Source organism: Fusarium falciforme, chromosome 9 (assembly GCF_026873545.1).
Source record: "Fusarium falciforme chromosome 9, complete sequence".
Classification (NCBI taxonomy): Eukaryota; Fungi; Ascomycota; class Sordariomycetes; order Hypocreales; family Nectriaceae; genus Fusarium; species Fusarium falciforme.
The window spans coordinates 93,299-118,617 of NC_070552.1; the positions used below are offsets into that span (position 1 = coordinate 93,299).

Sequence of the window (25,319 nt, forward strand, 5' to 3'; positions counted from 1 at the left end):
GAAGAGGCGCTGGGGTGCCCTAGCTTGATTCACAACTGCCTAATTTTCTCTTTCTTCGTGCCCGACCCGAAGGTCTAGTCCTTAATATTGAATATTAAGATTTTTTGATATTATTTTTCAAGTTTAATATGAAGCAGCTAAAAGGCAATGTCAGGGCCATGAGGTCCGGTAGCAAAGTATTCCATTGTAAAGAATAAGGCGTGATGTGGTAGTTGGCTGTCATGAGCACGCTACAAACTTCAGAAAGCCTGATTCAAACGATAAATCAACTATGTATAGAAGATCGCGAATGAGCCTGTCACAATATAGGACTTTCTACTTCCTCCGCCAAAAGCAAATCGAAGACATGGTAAGTATAGAAGTAATACAAGCATTGGTATTATGATGGGAAATGAAGCTTCGAACGCTATGCCCTGCCTCGGCTAACTCGCTTGACGACACTATGCCATTCAATATCATCCAGATCGTCAGCGTGGACTGATACTCCGATGTTGAGAGCTTTGTGCAGTTGTTCCTTAGTACTTGCGTAGAGCATGCGAGACTTGACGTTCTATTAGTGGCGAGTGGTAAATATACCAAGTTGAGAACCAACCTTGATCGATGTGCCAGCAGGAACCCAGGCGATGAAAACAGTTGAGACTCTGAAATATTAGCATGATGGATGCGTATAGGCACATTTTCCTCACCTTTTGCCTTCGTCACCAAGGTCGTATTCGACATCGTAGGCAGCGTAACGCGGGGCGGGCTTCCCCTTGCGATCCGCGGCAGATGATAGTCTCGTCAGAAAAATCTCATAGTCCACCTCTGGTGAGACTTCCTCCACGACAACATCGCGTTCATCATCTGAAATTTTGAAGATGACGAAGCGAGGCTTGTCTGCGTCTCTTCGGGACCGGAGTTCGTTAACCGCAGCGATACACTCGTCCTGGATTTTTACACTGGGGTTGTCAAAAAGAGTGGGGGAGAAGAGTGGGTCAAACAAGGAAGAGTTACCCTGAAGGGATCTGTTGCCATCTACGTGTCAGAGGGAACGCTGCTGGAAATGGAGTAATGTAGTACTTACAGACATGATTTTAGTTTGGAAACAAATGAAAATAATAGTTGTTATTTAAGAAGTTCTGTGCTCGATTCGGGACTATCAATGACCTTAGCGAGCTTGATCGAGCTGAGGTACTGAAGCCAGAACCGCTCTAGAATAATTCAGATAGAAGCTATAGCGCATGAGAACTTTCAATGTTGTCGCCCACAGAAAAACATTAAAGGATGAATATCGACGGGACGATTGGTGATACCGTATAAATAGTTTGTGGCATAGCTTAGCACTTCATGTGGTACAATCTCTTTGAATCCATGCCACTCTTTGCCAGCCTTTTCAAAGTTTCCACGGCTCCATGCGAGCCGACCAGGAGACCCCCTCTAACCTGATGGGTTTCTTCGCTCATCAAGCGCACGTCTCTTCCGCGTTGCCGCGGGTCCTTGTGTCACCGAAAAGTGGACCAGACCCGGGCGTTTGACGTGACGCGTGCGAGACTGATCCGTGCCAAGAGACCGGCTTTTCCGGGGGCGCGGACCCTCGGGCCCGCGGGCCCGCGGCTCCGCGTCATCTAAATTCCGAACGCGTCTGTTTGTTGGCAACCCCTCAGACATTTGCGATTCTTGCAACCGGCATCGAACGAGATCGGCGAGAGTCTCCCAGCAGTTGACGATGGATGCCGAAGAAACGCTCCAGCAGCGCCGAAGGCGGCTCGCACAGGTTTCCCGAGCGGTAGGAACTTATCCACGTGCCAAGAAAGGATTAGAGCTAATGACTCCCAGTGCGAAGCATGTAGGATGCGCAAGGTATAGTATGATAGTACCCGTCATCAAACGCGGCCTTGACTGAACCTGGTTTAGATTCGTTGTGATCGTTCAAACCCTTGTTCAAACTGCCGCACCGCTGGTCTTGCATGCCAAGTTGTCAATTCTAGAACAGACAGCGGTCCTAAACGGGACAGAATAGCCCAACTGTATGACGTACTAATCACCTGGATGAATCTACTGACTGACAGATCACTAGGGAGGAGCGCGTCAAGTACCTGCATGATCGTCTCTTTTCAGCTCAAACCCAGCTGAACAATACCAACACCACGCCTGACTTGCGGAATCCCTCTTCCAACACACCCACTAGAAACGACCAACACGGACCATTTGTGGTCGACGACACTCATGTGTACGAGGGCAGCTCATCCTTTCGCAATCAAGCTGTCCAGGCTAGCGATATCTCTCAGTCCAAGGTTGTTGCTAGTGGCGTCCACACTCAACACAACATGGATTGCCTAACTAGGCAATTAAGCAATCTTTTGCAGCCCTCAGACTTGCGTGCCTCCGCAGAGGATTATCAATTTTCTGCAAGGGCCACATCTAACAACCAACCAGCAATGGATCTTCTTCCATCAGGGCTGGTCGTCTCCATTCTTCGACAAATACAGGGTAAGACGCACACTATCTCTGTTTTCATACTGGGCCAATAAGACATGGGGAATCATGCGTGGTTCATAAGAACAGGTGCTTTACTAACACCTGCAGTCAACCGACCAATTTTTCTTTGCTCATTCATCATAAGTGATCCATCCTTAATCGAGACTCTCTGTCGACAAGCATATTACACTACAGCGCCTCTTTCACTCGGTCAAGCTACGGCAATGTACGGGATCTTGTATTGTTTGCTCAAAGAATTCATTTTCCTTGAAAATCCTCTAGGCCAAGAGTACGACCTGAAAGCACATGTGTCCACCTGCGAGAAGAATTTCAACCAAGGGATTCAAACATATCAAATTCTAGCTATCCCTTGCTTTGAAAATGTACTCAGCTTGGCCTTAGGGGTGAGTAGTGAGCATCAGATCATCCTAGTCAAGTTCTCACGCCAAACTTCACTTAGATTGCCAAAGCTCAAGAAGAAGGAAAACCATTTCTATGCTGTACGCTCCTGGCAGCCGCAGCGAGCCATTGCCGAATGCTCGGCTACTGCCAGGAAACAACATACGGGAAGTACCAATCTTGTAGAGCCGATCAAATGCGCCGTGTGTTCTGGTATATATACACTGTCGACAAAAATATTTCCCTCCTCCAGGGCCGCCCCTCGTATCTCCAAGATTCCGAAGTGGATGCTTGGAATCCTAGAAGCTCTCCAGAGCCTGATGTCAGGCCTTGGGATCAGCTCTTGATCATGGCCATCAAATTTGCCAAGCTCCAGGGCCGAGTTTATGACCAGCTTTACTCGGCCGTAGCACGAAATGCTCAGCCGGGTCAGCAAGCTGAAACGATCAAGCTGTTTTCGGCCGAGTTGCAATCCTGGTATGCAGAGCTCTGCGAGGTGAGCCGCAAACTATGTCTAGTCATAACAGGTGTGGTAAAGCCATGCTGACCTGATGCAGATTGACTCAACTCAGATGAAACAACCTCAAGTGTTTGAGCTTTCACAAAAGAGCTGGGACATCATGTACTATTCCACAATGACCTTGATCCTGATTACAGCACCGACTACAGAGGAAGAAGCTGGCGTTAGTCAAGCGTGCCTTCAGGCAGCCCGAGCTGGTTTGCGATGCCACCTTGCATGCTTCTCTAGTTATCAAACAGCCGACAGCCCTGGACTGGTATCAGAGGGTGAATATGCAAGCTGGTTGGTTCCCTTGCCTTTTCTTCTCAGCTTTTCTTTTCTGACACGCTCGTTAGGGTTCTTCATCAGTCATCGTTAAACCCGTTCATTGCAGTTTTCCTCCACGCCATTGCGGCCGATAGCTTGGAGGATCTCACCCTGCTAGACGAGGTCGTGGCGGCTTTGGAAAAGGTTTCTATCGTCTCACACAGCTGCCAAGACCTGTTCAAGGCCTGTTCCACGTTCGCTCGCCTCGGCCGGGCCTTGGTAATGAATGATACAAGGTTGGAAAACCCAGAAGGAGGGCTACAACTCTCCAATGATCTCGACTCAGGCACTCAATCCGGGCTGGAGACTTTTGAGGGGATTTTCGGAGAGGGCATGCTGGAACAACTTTCAAACTATGAGTCTTACAACTTCTCAGCTCTCCTGGGTAACTGGACCAACGATGAGATGGGAGTTGTGGATGAAGCGCAGAAGTAGTGTTTGAGCCACCATTTAATACAGCCATTCAACAACTCCAGCATTGAAATCGAGAACGACCAATCTCCAACTGGGCCTGGCGTAGAAAACACGATGTGGTCTTGAATTGAACCTGCAAACACCTGTGACCTTACAACTCTAGAGACAAATCACCGGCACGACTTGCTCTGACGAGCACGCTAGTCTCGGAAATGGATTCATCTATACTAGTATTGCTGCGTTTGCATGCGTTATGACCACACATTACCAACAATCAAGTGCCGATAGTGCCAACAACGCGCGTCCATAGGCTCCTAGTCTGCAGCGCTTGGGTGGTGCCACGGACCCGCGGCCTCCGTTGTACCGAGATGTGGAGAGGATTCATTCGCTTCCCATATCCCTTCCTCCTGTGATACGGCAAAGAAAGGGGGTGGGAAAGAATGACTGTATCATAAGAGTAGCATGCTTGTAGGATATTTTCTCATTACCCAGTCCAGTCCACTCCAAATCCCAAATTTCTTGTCCACAACGCCTTGCCTCACACAACCCCCCCAACTTGGGTTGCATCGGAGCTTTTTCGCCATGGATGGCAAGTGATAGCCTTGTGCTATGTTTATCCTCCTATAAACCTTACTTACCAGACTTCCAGAAGACCTCGCCGCTCTCGTTCTCGACAATGGGTACGTTGGCGGGTTGCCGCTGGGCGGCTTGAATCTCAGGAACTAAACATCGAGTCTTAGGTCAGGCATGTGCAAAGCAGGTTTCGCGGGTGATGATGCACCTCGCGCTGTTTTCCGTAAGTCGAATCCTTGAGCTACTCCCTTCTTGAAAGATATTGTTAACTTTCGTCTAGCATCCATCGTTGGTCGCCCACGTCACCACGGGTAAGGACGAGTCTGCCCCACTGACACATGATCAGAGACTGTGGACCCGTACCGAGATGACCAGATCTTTGAAGATTGCTGCGTCTTGTTCCTTGAGTTAACATGACTAACTTTGTTTAGAATCATGATCGGGATGGGTCAGAAAGACTCCTACGTCGGCGACGAAGCAGAGTCAAAACGAGGCATCCTCACGCTCAAGTACCCAATTGAACACGGCATCGTTACCAATTGGGACGATATGGAAAAGGTTTGGCATCATACCTTTTACAATGAGCTTCGCGTAGCTCCCGAGGAGCATCCTGCCCTCCTAACTGAAGCCCCAATCAACCCCAAGTCGAACAGAGAGAAGATGACACAAATCTTCTTCGAAACATTCAATTCGCCAGCATTTTATGTTTCTATTCAGGCTGTCTTATCTCTATATGCCTCTGGTCGCACAACTGGCATTGTTCTTGATTCCGGCGACGGCGTTAGTCACGTTGTACCAATTTACGAAGGGTTTGCAATCCCGCATGCTATCTCTCGTATCGATATGGCGGGACGCGACTTGACCGACTATCTCATGAAGCTTCTGACAGAGAGGGGCTACTCGTTTTCCACCACCGCCGAGCGTGAGATTGTTCGCGATATTAAGGAGAAGCTTTGTTATGTGGCCCTGGACTTTGACCAGGAGCTCGAGGCGGCGTCGAAAAGCTCGGCCCTAGAAAAGACTTATGAGCTGCCAGATGGACAGGCACTCACAATCGGAAATGAGCGCTTCCGTGCTCCCGAAGCCCTCTTCCAGCCTGGCGTTATTGGATTAGAAACAGGTGGCATCCATGTGACGGTTTTCAACGCCATCATGAAGAGCGACGTTGATATACGGAAAGACCTCTATGGGAACATTATCATGGTTTGATCCCAGTATTCCCCCTACGGCGACAGCTTACTGACTTCATGTGCGACCATTTAGTCTGGAGGTACAACCATGTACCCAGGTATTGCCGACCGGATGAGTAAGGAGATCGTCGGCTTTGCCCCTTCGTCGATGAAAGTCAAGATTGTTGCTCCTCCTGAACGGAAGTACTCAGTGTGGATTGGAGGCTCTATTCTTGCTTCTCTTTCAACCTTTCAGCAGATGTGGATTACCAAGCAAGAATACGACGAAGCTGGCCCGTCTATTGTTCACCGCAAATGCTTCTAGGGACACTCAAGAATCTAGCTTTATTAGATAAGATCACCGCTGGTGATCTTTCATGGTGATACTATGATCAAGGTCAACAAGGGTTTAAGTGTGACCATGAGATTGGGTAGGAATTCGCTGCCTTGTTATTAAGAAGTAGCTTTAGAGTAAGAGGGGAGGTATATAATAGAACTAAGTGATTTCTTCTTCTTCTTCATTGTTATCCTTCGTCGATTGAACAACGCACCTTATCTGTCTCTTTACCAACGACAGAGGCTAAGAAGGACTGTTGTTCAACAATCGGCAATGGAGTTTCTGAGAGGTGCGAGCCAGTTCCAAGTCCTACATGATGACAGCCAGGTAGACTGAGATAAATACCCCTCAGTCAAAAGTAAAATGCGCGCCATGAAATGATTTCAATTATTGATAATAAAACGAGTTCTTCGTTATTGTTGTTGATAGACCTTGAACTGTTCGACTTGATAGTGCAATTCCTCAAGCGCGACTTTTAGATGCTGCGCGTTTAGAGACAGGTGGCCTCCCCGCATGTCTCCAAGATTCCTCAAGACTGCAAGTCCTCCATGGAGGTGAACGCCTACTAGACTCGGCCCGCTTACCCTACTTGGTTCATACTCTAGGGTATGAGCTCGTAAGAACTCTAGGTTGATAAACAAAACACTCCCCAAGACGGCAAGTTCGGCACTTTCGACTGTTGTATCCAAGCGCTGGTTCAGTGCCCGTATAGCCTGGTTGTAGTGAAGAGTAGGAAAATCGGGTTGTAAAGTAGTGTCGTTGTGCCATGGGGTGTAACTCCGTCTGCTCAGTACGCTTATAGCTAGGGCAGCGTGAAATGCCCATGGTTCTGCATGGGCTGCGTAAAGGACGAATCTCTCCCAGATGGGTGACTGGAAGTATAGTGAGAACTCTTGGGCGCAGATAGAGCGAAAGTAGTCAAATATGATTGCCTCGTTTCCGTCAAGGTGCCTTAGATGAGCAAGCACGCCGAGCTGCGCCGAGGGTAACTCTTCTCTTATGGGGTTTCCGTACACAGGTGAAATCAAAGGAGACGGAGTAGTCATTGATTCGAATACAAAGACCAAGCGCGCTGGTTGAGAAGGATGCCGATGTGACGACGTGGAAAAGTCGCAACGCCGACCAGTGCTTACGCACGGGGAACAAGCCGGCCTTGCTTCATCACACTTTTTATGCCTGATTCTGTGAAATGGTCAACGCCTGTTCTTTTATTGGTCTGAAATATGCCTATGATGAACATACTTGCACGTCTTGCATCCAGTCCTGACTTTGGGGACCCCTCGCGCGCCTTGCCGCCTCTTGGGATGTATGACCATCCCTTGCATGGGCACGTCAGTCTGCCTCGGTTGATCCGTAGAAGCGGGGTTTTGGTCAAAGGACCTGTTTCTCAATCAAGCCCAAAAGTCCCTCAAGCTGGTTGATTCGCGTTGAGAAATTGTAGGAAGATGCAGGGCATGCATGATCAAAATCCCCCTGGCTCCAAGTTGATGCTGACGGAGGAGAGGTCTCAGGGTGGGTCCCGAATCGGACGAGATGATTGGCCCTAGCGTATCCTATGCCGAATCTGGGCTAGCAGAGTGTTGGCGTCCATGTTGTTGATTGGATGGACTTTGACCATGTTATCGCCATGGCATCAAAGTGATATTGACGTTCACAGGGCAATGCCGAAGAAAACCTGTAATGTGAGGGTCTCGGATGAATATATAAAGCTGAGACTACCCTTTCTTCTTGTTCAGTCTACTCTTACGTTCATCTTCAACTTGCCCACACATCATCTTGGTACCTATCTTCACTTATCTTCACTTTGATACACCGTCACCCACCATGTCAGACATCAAGCCTTACAAGATTCATGTGCCCGACTTCAGGATTGATCGGCTCAACCAGAAACTTGCTTTGACAGACTTTCCCAGTCAGAACTATGATCCAACATCTACCTCGTGGAAGCTTGGACCCCCGGTCAACGAGATTGAGCGACTGGCAAGGGTGTGGCAGTCAGACTTCGACTGGCGCCAAGTTGAAGCACGTATAAACCAATTGCCTCAGTTTACCGCCCCGATCGAAACAGCTGGCTTTGGGACGTTTGACGTTCACTTTGTGCACAAGGAGAGTATCCAGGCGCGTGCCATCCCGCTCCTCCTCCTGCATGGCTGGCCCGGCAGCTTTTACGAGGTGTCAAAGATCATCGATCCTCTGGTGCAGGGCGAATCAAATGAGGGTCAGGCATTTCATGTTGTTGCACCAAGTCTGATTGACTTTGGGTTTTCCTCACCAAGCAAGGTACGTGCCTGAGTCTTGACTGTCGAATAGGACTGACAAGGTGCATCTGCAGAAGGGTTTTGAGTTTGAACATCATGCAGAAGTTTATGACAGACTTATGCAAAAGCTCGGGTACGATCGTTACGGTACGTCTGCTTGGTAAACACACCAATAACGTTATGTTAACGTTACGTTAGTGATCCAAGCTGGAGATGTTGGATGTTTGGTTATGAGATACATGGCCAAACTGTACGGTCCTTCACGATGCATGGCTTGTCATACAAACACACCCGTACCCAGAGAGCCGACAAAAGACACCCATCCGGAGCTGCATGCAGATACCTCGGCAACTCAGCTCACAGAGACTGAGAAAAAAGGCCTACAGCGTACTGGAGACTTCTATAGTGAGGGCAGTGGATACTATAAACTGCAATCCACAAAACCTTTCACCATCGGCTACTCGCTGAGAGACAGTCCTGTTGGTCTCCTGGCATGGATCTATGAAAAGATTCGCGAGTGGAGCGACGAATACCCATGGAGCGATGAAGAGATTCTTACCTGGGTTGGCATTTATTACTTCTCAACGCCAGGCCCAGAGGCAACGAGCAACGTGTACTACGCCATGGAACATAGCAAACCACCAGCGTTTGCCGCAGCCGCAGAGTACGTAGATGTACCACTGGGCATTTCTCGGTTTTCAAACGATCTGGTGCTGTTGCCCAAGTTGTGGAATCAGACTCTTGGCCCAATAGTGTACGAAGTCGAACATGTAAAGGGTGGCCACTTTGCTGCCTGGGAGCGACCGGATGCAATTATTCAAGACTTGCGCGCCATGTTCCAGTTGTTTAAACATGGTTATGAAGCTACAGAGAGAACTCAGGGATAAAGTTGGTAGTCTGAATAGGGTGGGCTAATCCCCATCTTTTGGTGGTCCTTTTTGTATGGAAATTTTGTGGAAGTCGTAGTTCAATGTGGTATCACTCGACTTGGCGGTGCAGCAGAGTATGACACCTGGTAGTAGGAAACATCGGAGACATGTTACGCTTGGAAGTGATCGAAGGCCGTCACAATGAAATGTTATGCTTCCTGTCTAATTTTAAAACTCAACCCTTTCTCGCACCCAAGCAGGGTAACCCTTTTATTCCTACCATGGTAAAGACTGAGAGAGTTCCTTCTATATCCAAAGCCCTGAACTAGTTCATCTCGGTCACGAACCTTGTGAGCTCGGCTCCCAAGTGTATTAGAAAACATCCTTGGCTGGATACAGGGCCTCTGAAATGTTTCTAGGTGAACGAAGCTTCTAGTTTGGGCTTCCATACGACCTCCAGCTGGTGGTCGTTCCGGCCAGGCCCTACGATAAAAGAGCTAAGTAAACCAGCCCTCCCCGAAGTTGATATTGTTATGTGGAGTAAGACCTGATTTTCTCAACTATCTCGTAGTAGATACATACTCCCAAGAGGTTATGAGATGGACTCAGTATGGAAGATAACCTTCGGTACCTTTGACTGGTTGAAGAGCTCGTAGCCTTCGGCGGCATTAGATAAAGGAATGACGGTTTCAAATAAGAATCTTAATAGCACATTAGTCCAGTCCAAGAACATATGAGACTTTATGTAAAGGAATATAGAACAACTCTGTTCATGAAAACGACAGTGAAATTGCAAGCAAAAACGGATTCAAGAAACAGGGACTTGACCTACCCAAGAGAGTGGTGTATCTCCACCAACAGATCCATCGCCTCAGAGAAGACACTTCGAACTGGGCATCTCCCCATTTGTAGACGGATGTTTTTGCTACTGATATCAGAGTACTGCGTTATGAACAAAATTGGATACACGTACTTGTAAGCCTCAGCACCCGACCATGGAATCTATCAAAGGTCAGTGTCAACCGACACACGATCACCGGAGGATTTCAACACACCTCGGCATTATGAACGCCAATACTGCTAATAGCTCCAAAAGGACGGACTAGATCAAAAGCTGTTCTCAGTGCCGGTGAAAGTCCAACGACTTCGACGACAATATCGGCACCGCGGCCGCCAGTCACCTGTGCGATGCGGTCTTTCAACCCGGTCTTGTTTGCTACAAAGTTGAGTGGTTCTGCTCCGAGATTCCTGGCTTGGTCGAGTCGATTGCTGACACTGTCCACGGCAAAAAGATGTCGAGGATGGAGAGCAGCGGCGCTAGCAATGGCGCAAAGACCGACGGGACCGCAGCCAACTACAACGATGGTGGCATCCTGCGTCCGTAAGCGAGGCATCATTTCCAGGGCACTCTTGACCCCGAAGTACCCAGTAGGGAAGATATCAGCCATGAGGATAAGGGCCTGGTCCGGGATAGTTGCTGGGGCTTTGATGATGGTCCCGTCCGCTTGAGGAACCCGCACGTACTCAGCCTGTGCACCATCAAGACGTTCGGAGCCCAATGGCTGGCTGTTGACACACCTAGCGGTGCCGGAATTGACGCAGAAGAAGCATGTGCCGCTGTCAAAGAGAGTCAGCGGTTGAGACCCAAACCACAAAGCGGAGAGATACCATGAGGTAGTGAATGGCGAGACCACCTTGTCTCCGATCTGAACAGATTTAACGCCATGGCCGGCTGCAACAACAGTACCCGTGAACTCGTGGCCCATGATGTAGCCAGTCGTGGACGGCTCTATGCCACGGTAAACGTGCAACTCCCTGCGTTACGGTTAGCAAGAGTGTCCAGGTTAAGCGGCCAAGAAGGCGGGTTTTACGATCCACACAAGGCGGTCATGTGAACCTTGATAATAACATCGTCGTCGTTTTGTACTGTGTTTGGGTTAGACGAACAGGGAAAGACATCTCGATGAGCAGCATACTCTTGGGGATAGGTCGATCTTGGACGGAGACCTGGAGCACACCGTCGAAGATAACAGCCTTCATGGTATCCGTTGGTGACATGACCTGAATATCGAGAGGTTTTTACGGGGTAGATGGAGGTTTCAAAGAAAATTAGCTTGACTCATGGCATTCGGTTTGGGCTGGTGAGAGTGCCCAAGTCATATTTAAGCACCATCATGTCGGCTCGGAAGCAGCAAGTTTACGCCGTAGAATCCGTCTCATGGAGCTTTCTCAATTCCCGCCTTGTTCCCGATGCTTCTCTAGAAGATCACGTGAACGGGTGAATCTATTTTTCGTGATAATCTCCGATCACCTGACTTGGTCACTACGATTTCTTCGTTTGTTCGACTCGGAAGCGGAGCTTTTTTTCAGTGTTTCTCCCCGGAATCCCTGCTTGCACACGTTCAATGGATCACGGAACGACACGAACTCGAGAAGCCTGTGAGCCATGTCGGTAAGTCATCACGCGCTCCTCGGTTCAACGCAAAGAGATGTATATGTATGCTATCTGTCTATGTAGCCGCAAAAAGTCGAAATGCACGGGGGAAAAGCCAACTTGCTCATTTTGTCAACGACTTGGCCTTTCATGTGTCTATCTCTCGAGAGCGCGATCGATGCGACGAGGGACTTCTAACGGAGTTACAAAAAAGTCAGTTGGTCTATGAACAAGCTATTCAAATTGTGAGCTAATAGAACTTCTAGGCTTTCTACTAAAGATCGTATCCAAATGCTGGAATCGAAGCTCATTGATCTCTCCGGTCTGTTGCGGTATGTTGCAGCTATTTCGAAACAGGGTCGCCTTTTACATTAAAGGAAGACTAACATCTATGCTAGCCCATTGCCTGACAACAATACACCCGGAGAACCTGACCAGGCACTCGCTGCTGGCAATTCCCAACTTGCTCTCGTCGCTGACTCGCCAGAGGCAGTAGCCCAAGTTCCGGATGCCATTAGGACTTGTAACAAGTTTACTAAAACCAGGTAAAGCCATTCAAGAAACAACACGGTATTTATTAAAATGACAATGGTAATAATTCTCTTAGCTATGATCCCCCACCAGACGCACTAAATCATTTCGTGCAAATTTACAAAACTACTCTCCACCTTCAACCTTTGCCACTATTCCACCCCGACGACCTTTGGGAAAGAATGGCCATTCTCCCTCAGTTCCTCCTTCACAGTTTCTTGGCGCTTATGCTGAAGTTCTCCAGCCACGAGTTCTACCACGGCGAGGAGGTAGAGGCTGCTAGCTTTTATAATCGGTTGGCAGCAGATGCTACCATGCGTCTCGCATTTGACGGGGTCCCGAGACTGGAGGTGATCCAGGCATTATGTCTATTGACTTTGAGGAACATTGCAGGTATGTGGATTTAATTCGCCGTTTTTGATCTGTCATTCACGCTTCAAAACTTAGCTGGTGACACTTCACGAGCTTGCATGACCACTGGTGCCGCCGCCAGACTCGATAGTCTCCGCAGACCTCAGCGGCACGGTTCTTCGTTGGCGAACGAACTTGATGTCCGATGTTTTTGGAGCGTTTACATGCTTGAGACGATATTCTTTCCACATGTACCGAATGCCCCGGAAATGGACAAGTCTAGCCAACACCCACTAAGTGTCGAGCCGCCGCCGCCGATCCCATACGACAACAACCAAGTCGATGCACCGGACCTCGATATTTCAGATGGAACGACCGAAGATTTGGGCATCAACAGGTACTGTGTCGAGATGATTAGTGTATGGGGAAAAGTCGCCTCTCTGTTGCACAGAACGCGGCTGGGTGAAGTTGAAACTCCCTGGCTGCCGGGCTCAACATTCTCAAGACTGAACGTCTTACTATACGAGTACGAGGCCCAACTGCATCACAAGCATTTGCTAAGAAACCTCTTCCCGTCCAAGAGATCATCAGACGAGATATGCAGCTATCTTGAGTATTGGCATCCATGGTTAACAATGCATATGACCCTACATGCCTCACTTGCACTAATGAATCACCCTTTCATCCACCTAGTTGCCTTGCGGCGCAAGAAAGGTGTTTACCAATCCCGGCTATTTCTTCAGCAGGTGATCGACCAAGCGTTACTACACACAGGATGGGTCGTTTGGCTTGTGGATATGTTTAAAGATGCGTCTTTTGAGATCTACAACCCCCTACTCGGGTCGATAGTTGCAGCTATCGCCACAATACCGTGGCTGTATCAGTTTGCCAAGGATAACAAGGTTTCTCGCAAAGCGGTTGAGGACTTGGACAAATGCGAGATGTTCCTCCAGCGGTTATCATTTACATGGCCACATATTTCTCGAAAGGTATGTTCTGAAGAGGACGGCTCGTTTTCGTCTCATCGACAGTGTCAGATGGGGCTCATGACCAAACTGCTATTCAAGACTGGTGCTGATGGTGATCATAGCTCGATGGCCTCAGAAAGCTGAAATTGTTTATCGCAGACAAACAACAAGACGTGCCAGGCAAGGCAACCAAGATAACGGTTCCATCGGGCATGCTTTGGGAACTCCTTGATCCTAGTATCTGTGCTGCTACCCTATCTAGCTCTCAGCCTCCAGCACTCTCGGAGGCAAGCATACATGTTACCACTCATTTTCTCCATCCCTTGGCCGATGACAATCTCCAAAAGAGTCTGATGGATAGTGACGTAGGCAGCTCTGAAGATGTACTTACATTAAGCCAAGACGATCTCCAAGGGGTTTATGTAAATAGTAGTGTTTTCCCGTTTGATTACAATATTGTATAGCAATATTCCATTCTCGATCGGCTCATAGTGCGTCTAAGACTAAGCGAGTATTATTATTTTGGTATAGAGATCATTGAACTTGTTAACAAAGGAGTTTTATATGATAGCCAACATTTAGAAGACGAGGGACATGGCTGCCACTTAAATGTCATTGTCACGAAGTTGTGCCAGCGATGTTTTTATCCTAGCGATTTTGCCGTCGACGCTACCACAATCTCGAGGGGCTACCTATTTCCAGGGGGCCAACTATGGTTTTCAAGGATTGGTTGGAAAAGAATAAAGTCGCGGGAGTTCATTCTGGTCAGTCCCTTAGCGGAGACCTTCTGGGTCACATTCTTCCGCATCTTTGATGCTAGTGGTCAGACAGCCCGGTACTGATAAGAAATGAGACTTGATACTATATAAGACTGACTAACCCTAGGCCAAAAGCCTGGTGGTCGCTAGGAAGGCCTCCGGAGTCTTTCACTGTGGTTAACCTCAGATCCTTCAGGGCTAGATTGGGGTCTTTAACCCAGCTAATAATGCTAAGATTTCCCAGCAAGGGGAGCCGGGGAGGCTGCGGGATTGGCCTGAATTCGCTTGTCATGGTGAAGGCTGCTCCGGATGAGTTCGTCGCTAGTGCTTCGACTGGTAAGGAGAAGAAGAGAGATGAGAAGCTTGAACAGCTATGAGATACACCAGGAACACGTCCAAGAAGTCCCTGGAACGCGACTTTTAATTGGTAGCTGATACAGCATGGTGAGCATGCTCTACGCGATGGCGTCCGTCAGCCAGGATGAGATTACCTCCTGCGAACGCCCGATATCCTGCTTCGCCGCCGCTGATGTACGTAATGTGGTTTTGTGAGTTCGGCAGTTGCAAACGCTTAAACGCCGACTCTGTGGCTTCAAACAACCAGGGGCTGCCTTGCGCCCACCCCTGTCGACAGTGAACTTAGAGGAACTTTTGCAGGTCGGGGTCTCGGCGGTTTCAGCTGTGTGACGCACTGTAAAGGTAAAGATTCGAGAGATCTTAGGGCTGTGCAAAAACCAAAGAGCTCCTTAAATCCTCTTTGTACCTAGATCATGCGTTTTCGTTAGTTCGTTGACATCACTTTTTTTTTCTCTTGTAGCATCTCGCAGACCATTGCTCGCCACCAATATCGCCATACACTGACCCCTGGCGCCACAGACGCCTTGGATCACAGCCGAAAGCAGAGCCTGTATCTTGCCACCTACACTTCATCCATCGAGTTCCGCTGAAGCAAGCATCTGTGTCAACATACACGAAAAAGCTTTTACCAACGCGCCTGGATATGAGTCAATCAATGAACTCATCATGGGAGTCAATGCTGCAGGATATGGGTAATGTCCTCAGTAGGGATTACGTGGAAGGCATTCTTAAGCATGAAATCGATGCCCTCCACCATCGGGAAACTTGCTGGCACCAGGCTGGGACCAAGGGTTTGTACGAGATGCTTCGAGCCAACATCTCAGAGTCCCTGGGATGGAACCCGGCGATTGAAAGTGGTCTTTACAACGTATCCAGCTTCGGCAATGATTACTCCATCGAGCTTTTAACACGGCACTTCATCGTTAATGGAATACATAAGTCGACGTACATGTGGCTCACTTTTGCGCACGGTGAGTCTTGAAAAGAAGGAATAATAGTTGAGTTGTCCAGAGTTAACAAGTATGGCAGTTTTTACGATGGCCGCTGGTTTTTTCCTAGTGTATCCAATTATCCTGTTGCTCCAGTCTGTAACCGTTCTATGCGATCTCATCAACAATCCAGTCGCGAAGCATAAAGTCAAGAGATGGGAAACAATACTGCAAGGATTTGGCTTTTGCCCGCTCCTGATTGCTGGCCTTACCACCGGAATATTAGCCATGGGCACATCTGATCATTTTAGGACTGAACATGGCGTGTGTTTCTTGTTTCCCTTGTCCAATCAAAGGCCAATAGCTAACTCGTCGCGAAACAGATCATTGGCATTGTTACCAGCGTGCTGGCATCCTTCATCATCATCATACATTACATCCAACTCTACTTCAACTCACAGATGAGCCGGACTGCACGCGGAACTTGGTGGCGTCAGAACATCCATTACTTCGACATGACTATCTGTCAAATAATCCTCATCATTTCGGGATTTGCTTTATCTGATGGGTTTGACGATCTCGCCTTCATGGGCCTTTGCGCCATTCAGCTATCGATGGAATGGTCATTCTCACTGGGCATGACGGTCGTCTTCATCTGGAATAGCGCTGTGGTTATGATGACTGCTCAGTGGTTCTTGGTTCGGAGGGCTGAGGGCGAAACAACCCGGCTTTGGAGGCTGGTCCGCTTTCGACGCCGCCAGCGCACGTCACAGTCCCCCTTGATCCCAATGCAGGGGGAGCCTGACTCAAGCGCTTCTTCGTCTGTTTGATTACTACGTTGGCCCGCCCTCTTCCTTTTATTAAACCCTGAATAGATTCAAGTTCTAGATTTTAGATTCCTATTAGCTAAAATAAAGCGTTTAATAATCATTGCCAACCTCATGTCTACATAATCACTGCTAGAATGTCACTTTTTTATTACTGAGCTGACCTAGGAAATGCAACATTAATTGAACAAGATGACCTTTTATACTCCCAATTAGTAAGATCAGCCTCTATACCAGATTGTCGAAAATTTGAAACCTTTTTATATGAGTCTTGGTTCGGCAGTCCGCGGACGTCTGTTCCGTAGTCCGCGGGACCCCGGTCCCTGAGTAAGCGGGAGATGAGTTGTGCCTTTTGACCACGGTCTCATCACGAAATCTCGCACCGATCAAGTTCCCCCCAATCACGGAGGGATCACGCCTGAACCGTAATCTAAGATCGCCAAGACCCAACAACCTTCGCGATCCACCAAGATCCACCGCTACTATGTAAGCACTCATGCGAAACAGCCGGAAACCAGGGCAGCAGCCATACAAGGCTATGCCTAAATTTAGAAATGCCCGAGAAGTACGCATGATCCTGATCTTGTCGTGAATGCATCTTATCACCCAGAAGCATTATCATGTCGCTATCTTGGAAATGCCGCTTTGCTTCTCACATGTCAGATTTACGAGATATGATGTAATCAATGGTATTACTTTAGCGGCTCACTACTCGATGCCTTATCACAGCAATGCTTTCCCTCAATGTTTACTAAATGGTTTGCGTGCCCTGGTTTGCCAGGGCATCAAAAGTTGAGGCGTGAACCGGGATGTCCGGATGATGCGTTTACTTGAACACGTCAGCCTGTGAGGTCAAGACTCAAGGCGGCGTTTTCGGAAGTGAAAACAACTCCGACAATGTTGTCACAACCAGCCGGCCGCACTAACTTTTCGGTTGCTTCCTCCAATCGTCAGCCGCCATGAGCCTCAACTCCAACTTTAGCTCCACTGCGGCCCACGGGCATGGACAACTTCGCCCGGAAATTCGGACTAGTTGTTAAACGCCTGACAGATGTGCTCCATATATCTTGTCAAACGCCTGCTTCAGCTTTGAGCTTGTTCCTCTGCTTTGATCACACGCGCTGAGCTTAGAGCTTGAATCTCACCTCTGAAACATGACCACCACAACAGAAAGATCCATGCAGCTCACCCAGCAACAAGCGGACGTCCTCAAAAAAGGCTGCCATGATCTGATTGCGGGATACGACACGTCTTACGGCTATGTTCCCACCTTTGGCGCCGGAATCGCATTCTGCGTCCTCTTCCTGCTCAGCACTTCCGCCCATGTTTTTCAGTTTGCAAGGGTGCGAAGATGGACCTCACTGACTTTCGCTCTTGGGGCTATGAGTACGAAGAACGCAACGTTATTCTTAACCTGTTCGTTTGCTGACCGACCTCTTGCAGCTGAGTTGATAGGCTGGGCTGGCCGTACTTGGTCGAGCAAATGCCCATATAACGGCGATGCATTTCTCATGCAGATTACTACGCTCATTATCGCGCCAACCTTCTTCACAGCAGGGCTCTATGTCATCCTTGGCACTCTTATAAACAGACTGGGCCGCAGCTCTTCGCTTCTGGGGCCGAAAATGTATGCCGTTGTCTTTCTGACAGCTGACATCGTCGCGCTTGTTATCCAGGCTATTGGTGGAGCGTTGGCTTCTACCGAAGCTGACAAGATCAACGGGGACACGGAAACTGGAACTAACATAATGGTGAGTGGTTTTTATCACTACGAGATCTAGCTCGACTGGTGTTGAGCTACAAAGCTAACATATCTGTTGTTCAATAGGTTGCCGGCATTGTGTTCCAGATGGCAGCCATGGTTGTCTTTACCGGCTTGGTTCTAGACTTCATGAGAAGGGTGTTTATAAAGAAAACCTACCTTTCATATGGTAAGGCTGGACGAGAACCACCTAACAGCCTGCCAGTGACATATGCCTGGCTGCTGGTGGCAGTCTGTGTTTCCCTGGGCATGATTTTCATCAGAAGCATTTACCGTACAGTTGAGCTCGCGCAGGGTTGGGAGGGATATCTGATTACCCATGAAGGTTATTTTATCGGCTTGGATGCTTGTCTTATGATTATCGCTGTTGGAATCTTTAATTTTCTCGACCCAGTGTTTCTCCTTCCAGATAAAGACATCCGTGAAGGGGTCTTTGCGGGTGAGCAAGAGATGAGCGACCTAACCTATGAGTAGCTCTGAGAGTAAAAGAAATTATACAAAAGAAACTAAAAAAATTAATGACATCTAAAACTCGCTTTATGTAGAAAATTTCCAATACACAGTGACTTGAGGTGAGCTGCAAAGGTAGTGGCTAAGGCGAAGAGAGTGAGAGCTAAAATGTCTTGACGGGGTTTCCTTTGTTTTTTTTGGCATTCCCTGCTTGCCCACCCGCCAAGTCGGTCCTTGAGTCATTTTTTCTGCTAGCTCCAAGAGCAGAGCCGTGCGACCTTACCCATCCAGACATCCAATATGGATCATCGTTGGACACTCATTTTCACTAGTTACGCCCAAGTTTGTTCAGCCACCCTTGATAAGTGTCTGTGGAATCCTAGCTTGAGCAGAGCTGGGTTTTTTGTGCAGCATGGCGATAGCTGTTTTTCTGAGTGGGATTGTGAAGTAACGGAGCTGAGAGCCGGGCGGATTGGGCCGGTGGGAAGACTTGTCATCGAGCGAAGCTCCCATCATAGGTGGTGGTTTCCTCGAGCACAATTCTAGTGAGATTGCCCTAGGTAGAAGCTGAGATAATGGTCTCGAACCTGGATAAAACGTAGTAGTGACTCAGAATCTTGGCTCACGTTTTGTAGATAGAAGTTCTCATCCTATCCCTGAGATGTTACTGAAAGTCACATAGGTGCCTCAACCCCAACATTGGAGAGAACTACATCTGCTCAGATGCCACAAAACGTGTCTCTTGGTCTGAGCAGACAAGACATGGCTGGCACACTCCTTGAAACCATCCGTCACGCTTCAGTAGCAAATCATGGGGTAAGTCAAGGGACTAAGCGTAGAAGGAAGAGCAAGAAGAGCTTGTAGATTAGCTATCGGTACGAGATTTCCAACAGAATAGTCCAATATGATTCAGTTCGGTCTTTATCAATAAAGCAACGGCTGTGCTAGTTGCCAGTGCTTGTTTCGTTGATATACCATTCAATCAGGTCAAATCAAAACGCCATAAACATTATCAAGGCCGCAGTTCCCATCATGACCAAGTACGGCTCCAGGCGGCGCGCTCCGCTTTCGACAATTTGCTCCGGCTCGTACGTGCTCGGCCTGGTCGAATTTGTCGTGCCGTTCCAACAATACCGCGAAAAGCAATCGACGCACTCAGAGGGCAGATCGGTCTTGGTGCGCGCCAGGCTACGAGCCAATATCGCGCAGCCTACGCAGGCGGGCCAGTTCGAGTCGACTGTACTATTCCCCATGGTCGCGACGTTATATCCGTTCCGTATAATCTCGTTCCGCTCCTTGTTACTGTATTCGAGATCGAAGGTAGAGAAGTTGGACTGGTAAGTGTACGGCGCATTGGGTAAATAGACAATCAGTGGCCCTGGCGATGAGTCTGTGCCTGTATCGCAACCGAAAAATGTCGGGCGCTTGTTCAAGCCGAGGTTGACAAACGTGTTCTGATCTGGGACTTTGGGGAACTCGTTATTCTGAGTCGAAATGCCGCCTGATGACCTCTGGTACGTGGCCACGAGTGCCGTGCCGTTTGGCCAGTGAGTCGTTGTGTCGGCTGAGCCATCGACGGCGAATATGACATCAACTTGGCGCTCCGATAAGAGCAATGGATGCAAGGGAATGTTTTGGAGGTCCTCGCCACCGTCGACGAGGGTGAGGACGGTGCTATCGGCGTTGGAGTTGTTTCTGGGATTGTACTTGTAGAACGGGTTGGGCCAGCTGGCAATATCCCGGTTGTCTTCACCAACATCTGCCAACGTATTGTTGAGAGCCCTGATCAAGAAGTCTGGGGCATTCTCGACCTTGGCGATCTGCAGAAATGCCTGGTTAAACAGTGACGAGGAGGTACCCATGACGAACCCGGCGTTATCCACCCCAGCAACACAATCTCCATTACGTCTGATTGTGCCGTTCTCAAAGTCAGATCCGATGTACTTGAGAGGGGCAAAAGCACCAAGTGATGGATCGTAGGACCCCATTTCCCATGGGTTGAACTCCACGACGGTAGAGTTGTCAGCTATTTGAAGCTGGCCTGACGTCCGCTCCACTGCAACAATGAGAGGCATAGGCGCTCTCGCCTCGGTAAATTCGGTGTCATTTGCAATCGACGAGAAAGTGTATGCTAGACATTGTCAGCTGCTGTTCTGATAGTGACTGGCAACCATACCAGGCCCTCCATCAGTGGCATTGACAAGTTGATACGACAAAGCCCTTCCCCAGTAATCGGTTATGGTCTTGTTGTACCCTGCATCCTCCTTGCTCTTTACATCATCATACAGCTCGCGATAGTACCGCGTTACGGGTATGCCTGCTGGCCCTAGATTTGTTGATGTGAGTAAACACCACCTAGGCTGACTTGTGTACAACAAACCTTCAATGATGGACTCATCAAGCTGCCAAAGGCTGTCAAGAAAACCGCTCTGTGCAAAGATGATGGACTCGACCGTGGTGAAGTTCTGCACAAAGAGACTTCCAACAACCCAACTACCTCCGGATAGTCCACTAAGGTAGGTGGCAGCTTGGAGAATGCCACCGAGCTGTCCCTTGTCCGTGGAGCTTGTGGACCGGTTGTCGAACGCGGCGATGGCACCGGCCCCGTTCATCATGGCCCGATAACCGCCGCCGGAGATGGCGATGCCGATTCGCGGCAAGACATCGCCATCATCCACGAGGCCGTTTATATAGGAGTCAATGTCGATGCCACCGATTTCGGCTCGATTAAGGACATCTTTCAGCGCCGAAATAGTGTTGTTATCACGGAGCTGTAGCCATGCTGTTTCGTTGGCCGACAGTGCTGTAGCATTGCGGATGACTGGCCGTCTCGAAGGGCATGAGACTTGGCTAGGTGCGTAGCCGTCCGGGGCGTCTGGAACAGCTCTTGGCTCAATAAATGGCAAGTAGGCATGTGTCACTGTCCCAAAGCTTCAGCCGGGGCTCGGTTTGTTCTGGATCATTCACCTACCCGGAAACCAGACCAGCAGACTCGCCAGGACGATTGACCCACCGTACACAAGCATTATGGGTTGTTGATCAAGGTCCGATGCAGTCTTATTCAGCGCTTTTCGTTTTATTCAATTCAAGCCGTCGACAGTGGGAGACTTGACAGATTTAAGTATCAATAACACGAAGGTCAGCTCGAGGTCTTTACTGCATCGCACTTTGTCTTGGGTCATGGTGACATCGTCGGCTTGCGCGCGCTTGGGGTTAAGGTTTCTAGTTCCAAAGCGGTGGCTTGAGCCACAACGGCTTGCTCTCAATCTGGTTGACCTAGGGACCATCTTTCTCATCCCAATAGGCCTGTTCCCTTTATAGTTTTTGTGGCTCTTGTGGGTTCGCGCACCCTCAAGGAACAGGACAAAACGGGAGGCAGGGAAGTGTTTTTAAGGTTGGCGCTTGGAGAATTGGCTGCGACTGTGACCCAGTAATGTAGGATCGTTCATCACTGACACTTGCTTTGCTCTGGAGATTACAGTATTTCCCTGAGAACCTTGTGATATTGACCTAATGGAAACTACCCAGTGGTGCCTCGGCACACTCGACAGGACCCTTGATGACAGCGGCACTCACATTATCATCCGATATCTGGCTCTGGGCTGGTTCTAGTAGAGGCTGTTAGATCACGTTTCCGGCCTGACGGTAAACTTACCAAACACAAAGACCGCAACAGCCTGGTTCCCCCGCCCGCCCAGCATCCTAACCGCGAAGCCCTCGGCCGCGCAGAGGGAGTCAAACTTGTTCTGTCCAACATATGGCACGTTCCATAGAAGCGTCACCTTGTAGCTCTCTTCGTAGCCGATGACTCGGTAGGTGACTGAGCCGCTGACTCCGGCGCCCACGTGGCTCGACTTGCAGCGCAACATACCACTCTCGCCGGCTAAGATTTGTGCTGGCGGTCGTGAATCCGGTGTGTCCATCCAATGACCGTGTTGGAGACTTGGGGAGTCTGGTTCGAGATCGAGCTCCTCGTTGGTGTGGTTCAGAATCACCACCAAGAGCTCCCTGCTGGTCATATTCTCACTGGCTCGGGGCGCAAATCGCTTCACTGTTTGGGCTGATAGGTCAAATGCGAGTTGGGAACTACTTGGCAGTGAGGAATACTTGGTGTGATCTCTCTGGCCACATGGGAGGAACAACGTGCTGATATAATGCCATGAATCCTGCCGGAATCGATCTGGGCCGACACCGATAGCTTCAACTTGCTGCCCGATGATGCACGCCTTTCATCATTCAGGTATGCAGTGCGTTTAACGACAAGATGACAGGGGAAACTAAATATCCGGAGGGTGGGAACCGGTCGCGTGGACTAACCCGAGCGCATTTATTTAAGTTGGGAGGCGTATTTGCAAACAAGATTCTCTCAACCCCTCATTCACAACATGCAGAAACGGAAACAAAGGTTTTCAGCACAAGAGTGAAACTTACTTTCCAGCTTTTCCGTCATGCGGGACCTGGTCAAAGTAATATTACTTATTACCTGCAATGGTGACAAGAAGCCATCAGCCACAACAGCAAGAGACAGTCATTAATACATGAAGGTATCAAAACACAATACCGTCAGGTACGATTACTCTAATACCAGGGGAGATAAAAACACAACCTATTCCTCGCATTTCCTTTATCCACTTCTTATCCACTCTCGTTCCCATCAATTGAATCACTACTCATAATGTATTCCCTCAAGCAGCCTGCTTCACCATCTGCACCGTAACCGCAGGCCTCTTCTCCCCCGGCGCCAGCTCAAACACTCCAACCCCCGAAACACTCTCTTTCGCCTTGACAGCCTCCTCCTTGACCTCCTTGAGTTGTATGACCTTTCCCTCCAGGCGAGGATCCCCCGCCTCCATCGGCGCATACAGGCTCAGTAGCTCATTCAGCCTCTCCCTCTGCACGCAGTTCTCAATCTTCCAACTGGCTGCCAGCTCATCCAGCTCGTCAAACGTCTTGCCCCTAAAGTACTCTGCCCATTCCGGGATCATGTACTCGGCCATGGTGATGCCGCGTATCCCGCGGAAGACGTGCATGTGCATGCGCCACTGCCAGGGATACTTCTTGCTGTGCTTCGCGGGGACGTTGTCCTCGAACCACTTGTGAAGGGGGCTGAAGAGGCCTTCTTGGAGGTGCGCGTCGTCGTAGGCCCACGAATCGACGGCGAGGTCGCGCTTCTTGCGGATGATGGGGGAGAGGAGCTTGAGCCACGGGGACGAGGGGGAGACGTATGCAAGGCCCATGACGTTGATGTCCTTGTAGCACCAGATGCTCCATGCTAAATGTGTAAGTAATTGGTGGAATCGGAGTTGGTGGAGGCTTACCGATGCTTTCGGCCGTGTATATGGCCATCTGCTTGTCTAGCATGTTGAACCGCTCGTCGTTCTGGACTTTGTAGTCGGGATTGTACTCCTCCCGCTCGTAGATGGGGCCAAACTCGCCTGCTTGATCAGCAACAGTCTCATAATCAGGAACGCTATCTTACCGTTCCATACTGGGACTCCATGCTCCTTCATAAAGGCCGCCTTTCTATCGTACATCTTCCGGATGTACTCATCCTGCTCCTTCAGGCCCTGATACCTACCGATCCTGTTGGGGAACCCGAAACCACAGTAATCGTGGATCGCGTACACGGAATTCGGAAACACGTCTGTGAAACCCGAAAAGTCCATGCTGAAAGTGTTTCCCTCCAAAAACAGGATGTGATCAGGGTCAACTGCCCTCACAGCAGGTACTATCCTATCATAAAACGAGAGCAGCCGCGTCCACTGCTCGTCAGCCGGCTCGTTCAACAGGTTGTATCCCGCGATCCAGGGATTGCCCTTGTACCGATTGGCAATAACCTCCCACAGGTGGACGACCCTATCCTGGAAGTGTTTGTGGTCCCAGAATGCCGCGTAGCCAGTGGGGTTGTCAGAGTGCCAGTCCTGGTTCTGGCCGCCGGGCGCTGAGTGGAGGTCTAAGATGGCATAGATCTTGTACTTTGTGCACTAGAAGTCGCAGGGGTTAGCTCAGTCCATAAACACCCTTGGAAACTTACAATCTCAATCGCCCTGTCAAGATGCTTGAAGCCCTCCTCCTTGATGACAAAGGGATCCATGTCATTCTCAAAGTGGTGGTAGTTGAACGATAGGCGGAGGCAGTTGAAGCCCAGCGACGAGAGGAACTCGCCGTCCTTTTCTGTGAAGAAGTACTCGAGGAACTTGTCGAAGAAGAAGTCGTACTTTTCGCGGCCGAGTACCTTGAGGAGGGCTGCGCGGATCTGGCACTCGCGGCCGGGGAAGCCGTTGATGAAATTCTCCATCATCATCCAGCCGCCGAGAGTGGTCTTAAAATGTCAGTTTGAGCTGATGTATGGTGCTGTAGGACTTACGCCTCGGAGGAGGACGGGCTTGCCATCTGCATCGACGATGCTGGTGCCTGACGTTCTCAGCATTCCGATAGCCATTTTGACTCCAACAGATAATAAAGAGAAATTACGAAAAAGTGTTTTGACCAGAGAGGAGTGCCCAGGGAGAGCAGAGCCCCTAAATACCCACCTGTTATCTTGGTCGTCTCCATGTGAATCGCGCATTCTCCGACCCTGTTTGGAGAACATTCAGTCGATCATCCTATGCTGCCATGACATGCTCCACGCGATAATAGGCTAAATGGTT

At 49.3% G+C, this 25,319-nt stretch overlaps 11 protein-coding genes across 11 annotated transcripts; 6 read left to right on the forward strand and 5 right to left on the reverse strand.

Moving 5' to 3' along the window:
• Positions 1–406: 406 nt before the first annotated feature.
• NCS54_01095500 (Cofilin) lies at positions 407–1,069 on the reverse strand (the record flags this gene model as incomplete). The annotated part of the gene is made up of 4 exons (XM_053156243.1): positions 407–541; positions 593–641; positions 687–994; positions 1,064–1,069. 4 exons carry the CDS (start codon positions 1,067–1,069, stop codon positions 407–409), a joined length of 498 nt encoding a protein of 165 aa, XP_053012218.1.
• Positions 1,070–1,705: 636 nt separating this feature from the next.
• NCS54_01095600 (Zn(2)-C6 fungal-type domain-containing protein) lies at positions 1,706–4,117 on the forward strand (the record flags this gene model as incomplete). Its single annotated transcript, XM_053156244.1, has 8 exons — positions 1,706–1,765; positions 1,816–1,839; positions 1,894–2,006; positions 2,057–2,469; positions 2,566–2,861; positions 2,918–3,352; positions 3,414–3,658; positions 3,712–4,117. 8 exons carry the CDS (start codon positions 1,706–1,708, stop codon positions 4,115–4,117), a joined length of 1,992 nt encoding a protein of 663 aa, XP_053012219.1.
• A 561-nt stretch (positions 4,118–4,678) lies between these two features.
• NCS54_01095700 (Actin, gamma) lies at positions 4,679–6,163 on the forward strand (the record flags this gene model as incomplete). The annotated part of the gene is made up of 6 exons (XM_053156245.1): positions 4,679–4,689; positions 4,738–4,776; positions 4,837–4,892; positions 4,950–4,980; positions 5,101–5,872; positions 5,933–6,163. 6 exons carry the CDS (start codon positions 4,679–4,681, stop codon positions 6,161–6,163), a joined length of 1,140 nt encoding a protein of 379 aa, XP_053012220.1.
• Positions 6,164–7,999: 1,836 nt separating this feature from the next.
• On the forward strand, positions 8,000–9,320 carry NCS54_01095800 (EHN domain-containing protein; the record flags this gene model as incomplete). Its single annotated transcript, XM_053156246.1, has 3 exons — positions 8,000–8,455; positions 8,508–8,580; positions 8,632–9,320. 3 exons carry the CDS (start codon positions 8,000–8,002, stop codon positions 9,318–9,320), a joined length of 1,218 nt encoding a protein of 405 aa, XP_053012221.1.
• A 574-nt stretch (positions 9,321–9,894) lies between these two features.
• NCS54_01095900 (Hypothetical protein) lies at positions 9,895–11,360 on the reverse strand (the record flags this gene model as incomplete). The annotated part of the gene is made up of 6 exons (XM_053156247.1): positions 9,895–10,003; positions 10,135–10,304; positions 10,358–10,919; positions 10,971–11,117; positions 11,174–11,228; positions 11,279–11,360. 6 exons carry the CDS (start codon positions 11,358–11,360, stop codon positions 9,895–9,897), a joined length of 1,125 nt encoding a protein of 374 aa, XP_053012222.1.
• A 482-nt stretch (positions 11,361–11,842) lies between these two features.
• NCS54_01096000 (Hypothetical protein) lies at positions 11,843–13,730 on the forward strand (the record flags this gene model as incomplete). Its single annotated transcript, XM_053156248.1, has 6 exons — positions 11,843–11,949; positions 12,003–12,068; positions 12,135–12,281; positions 12,344–12,660; positions 12,715–13,607; positions 13,656–13,730. The coding sequence occupies exons 1-6, from the start codon at positions 11,915–11,917 to the stop codon at positions 13,728–13,730; spliced, it is 1,533 nt and encodes a 510-aa protein (XP_053012223.1). The 5' UTR covers positions 11,843–11,914.
• A 1,647-nt stretch (positions 13,731–15,377) lies between these two features.
• NCS54_01096100 (Hypothetical protein) lies at positions 15,378–16,460 on the forward strand (the record flags this gene model as incomplete). Its single annotated transcript, XM_053156249.1, has 3 exons — positions 15,378–15,672; positions 15,731–15,954; positions 16,014–16,460. 3 exons carry the CDS (start codon positions 15,378–15,380, stop codon positions 16,458–16,460), a joined length of 966 nt encoding a protein of 321 aa, XP_053012224.1.
• A 1,151-nt stretch (positions 16,461–17,611) lies between these two features.
• On the forward strand, positions 17,612–18,693 carry NCS54_01096200 (Hypothetical protein; the record flags this gene model as incomplete). The annotated part of the gene is made up of 3 exons (XM_053156250.1): positions 17,612–17,843; positions 17,901–18,208; positions 18,286–18,693. The coding sequence occupies 3 exons, from the start codon at positions 17,612–17,614 to the stop codon at positions 18,691–18,693; spliced, it is 948 nt and encodes a 315-aa protein (XP_053012225.1).
• Positions 18,694–19,661: 968 nt separating this feature from the next.
• On the reverse strand, positions 19,662–21,695 carry NCS54_01096300 (Lysophospholipase; the record flags this gene model as incomplete). The annotated part of the gene is made up of 4 exons (XM_053156251.1): positions 19,662–20,800; positions 20,846–20,995; positions 21,050–21,589; positions 21,641–21,695. 4 exons carry the CDS (start codon positions 21,693–21,695, stop codon positions 19,662–19,664), a joined length of 1,884 nt encoding a protein of 627 aa, XP_053012226.1.
• A 484-nt stretch (positions 21,696–22,179) lies between these two features.
• On the reverse strand, positions 22,180–22,688 carry NCS54_01096400 (Hypothetical protein; the record flags this gene model as incomplete). The annotated part of the gene is made up of 2 exons (XM_053156252.1): positions 22,180–22,277; positions 22,325–22,688. 2 exons carry the CDS (start codon positions 22,686–22,688, stop codon positions 22,180–22,182), a joined length of 462 nt encoding a protein of 153 aa, XP_053012227.1.
• Positions 22,689–23,354: 666 nt separating this feature from the next.
• NCS54_01096500 (Cellulase domain-containing protein) lies at positions 23,355–25,111 on the reverse strand (the record flags this gene model as incomplete). Its single annotated transcript, XM_053156253.1, has 5 exons — positions 23,355–23,941; positions 23,988–24,104; positions 24,149–24,653; positions 24,704–24,991; positions 25,037–25,111. 5 exons carry the CDS (start codon positions 25,109–25,111, stop codon positions 23,355–23,357), a joined length of 1,572 nt encoding a protein of 523 aa, XP_053012228.1.
• Positions 25,112–25,319: the final 208 nt, after the last annotated feature.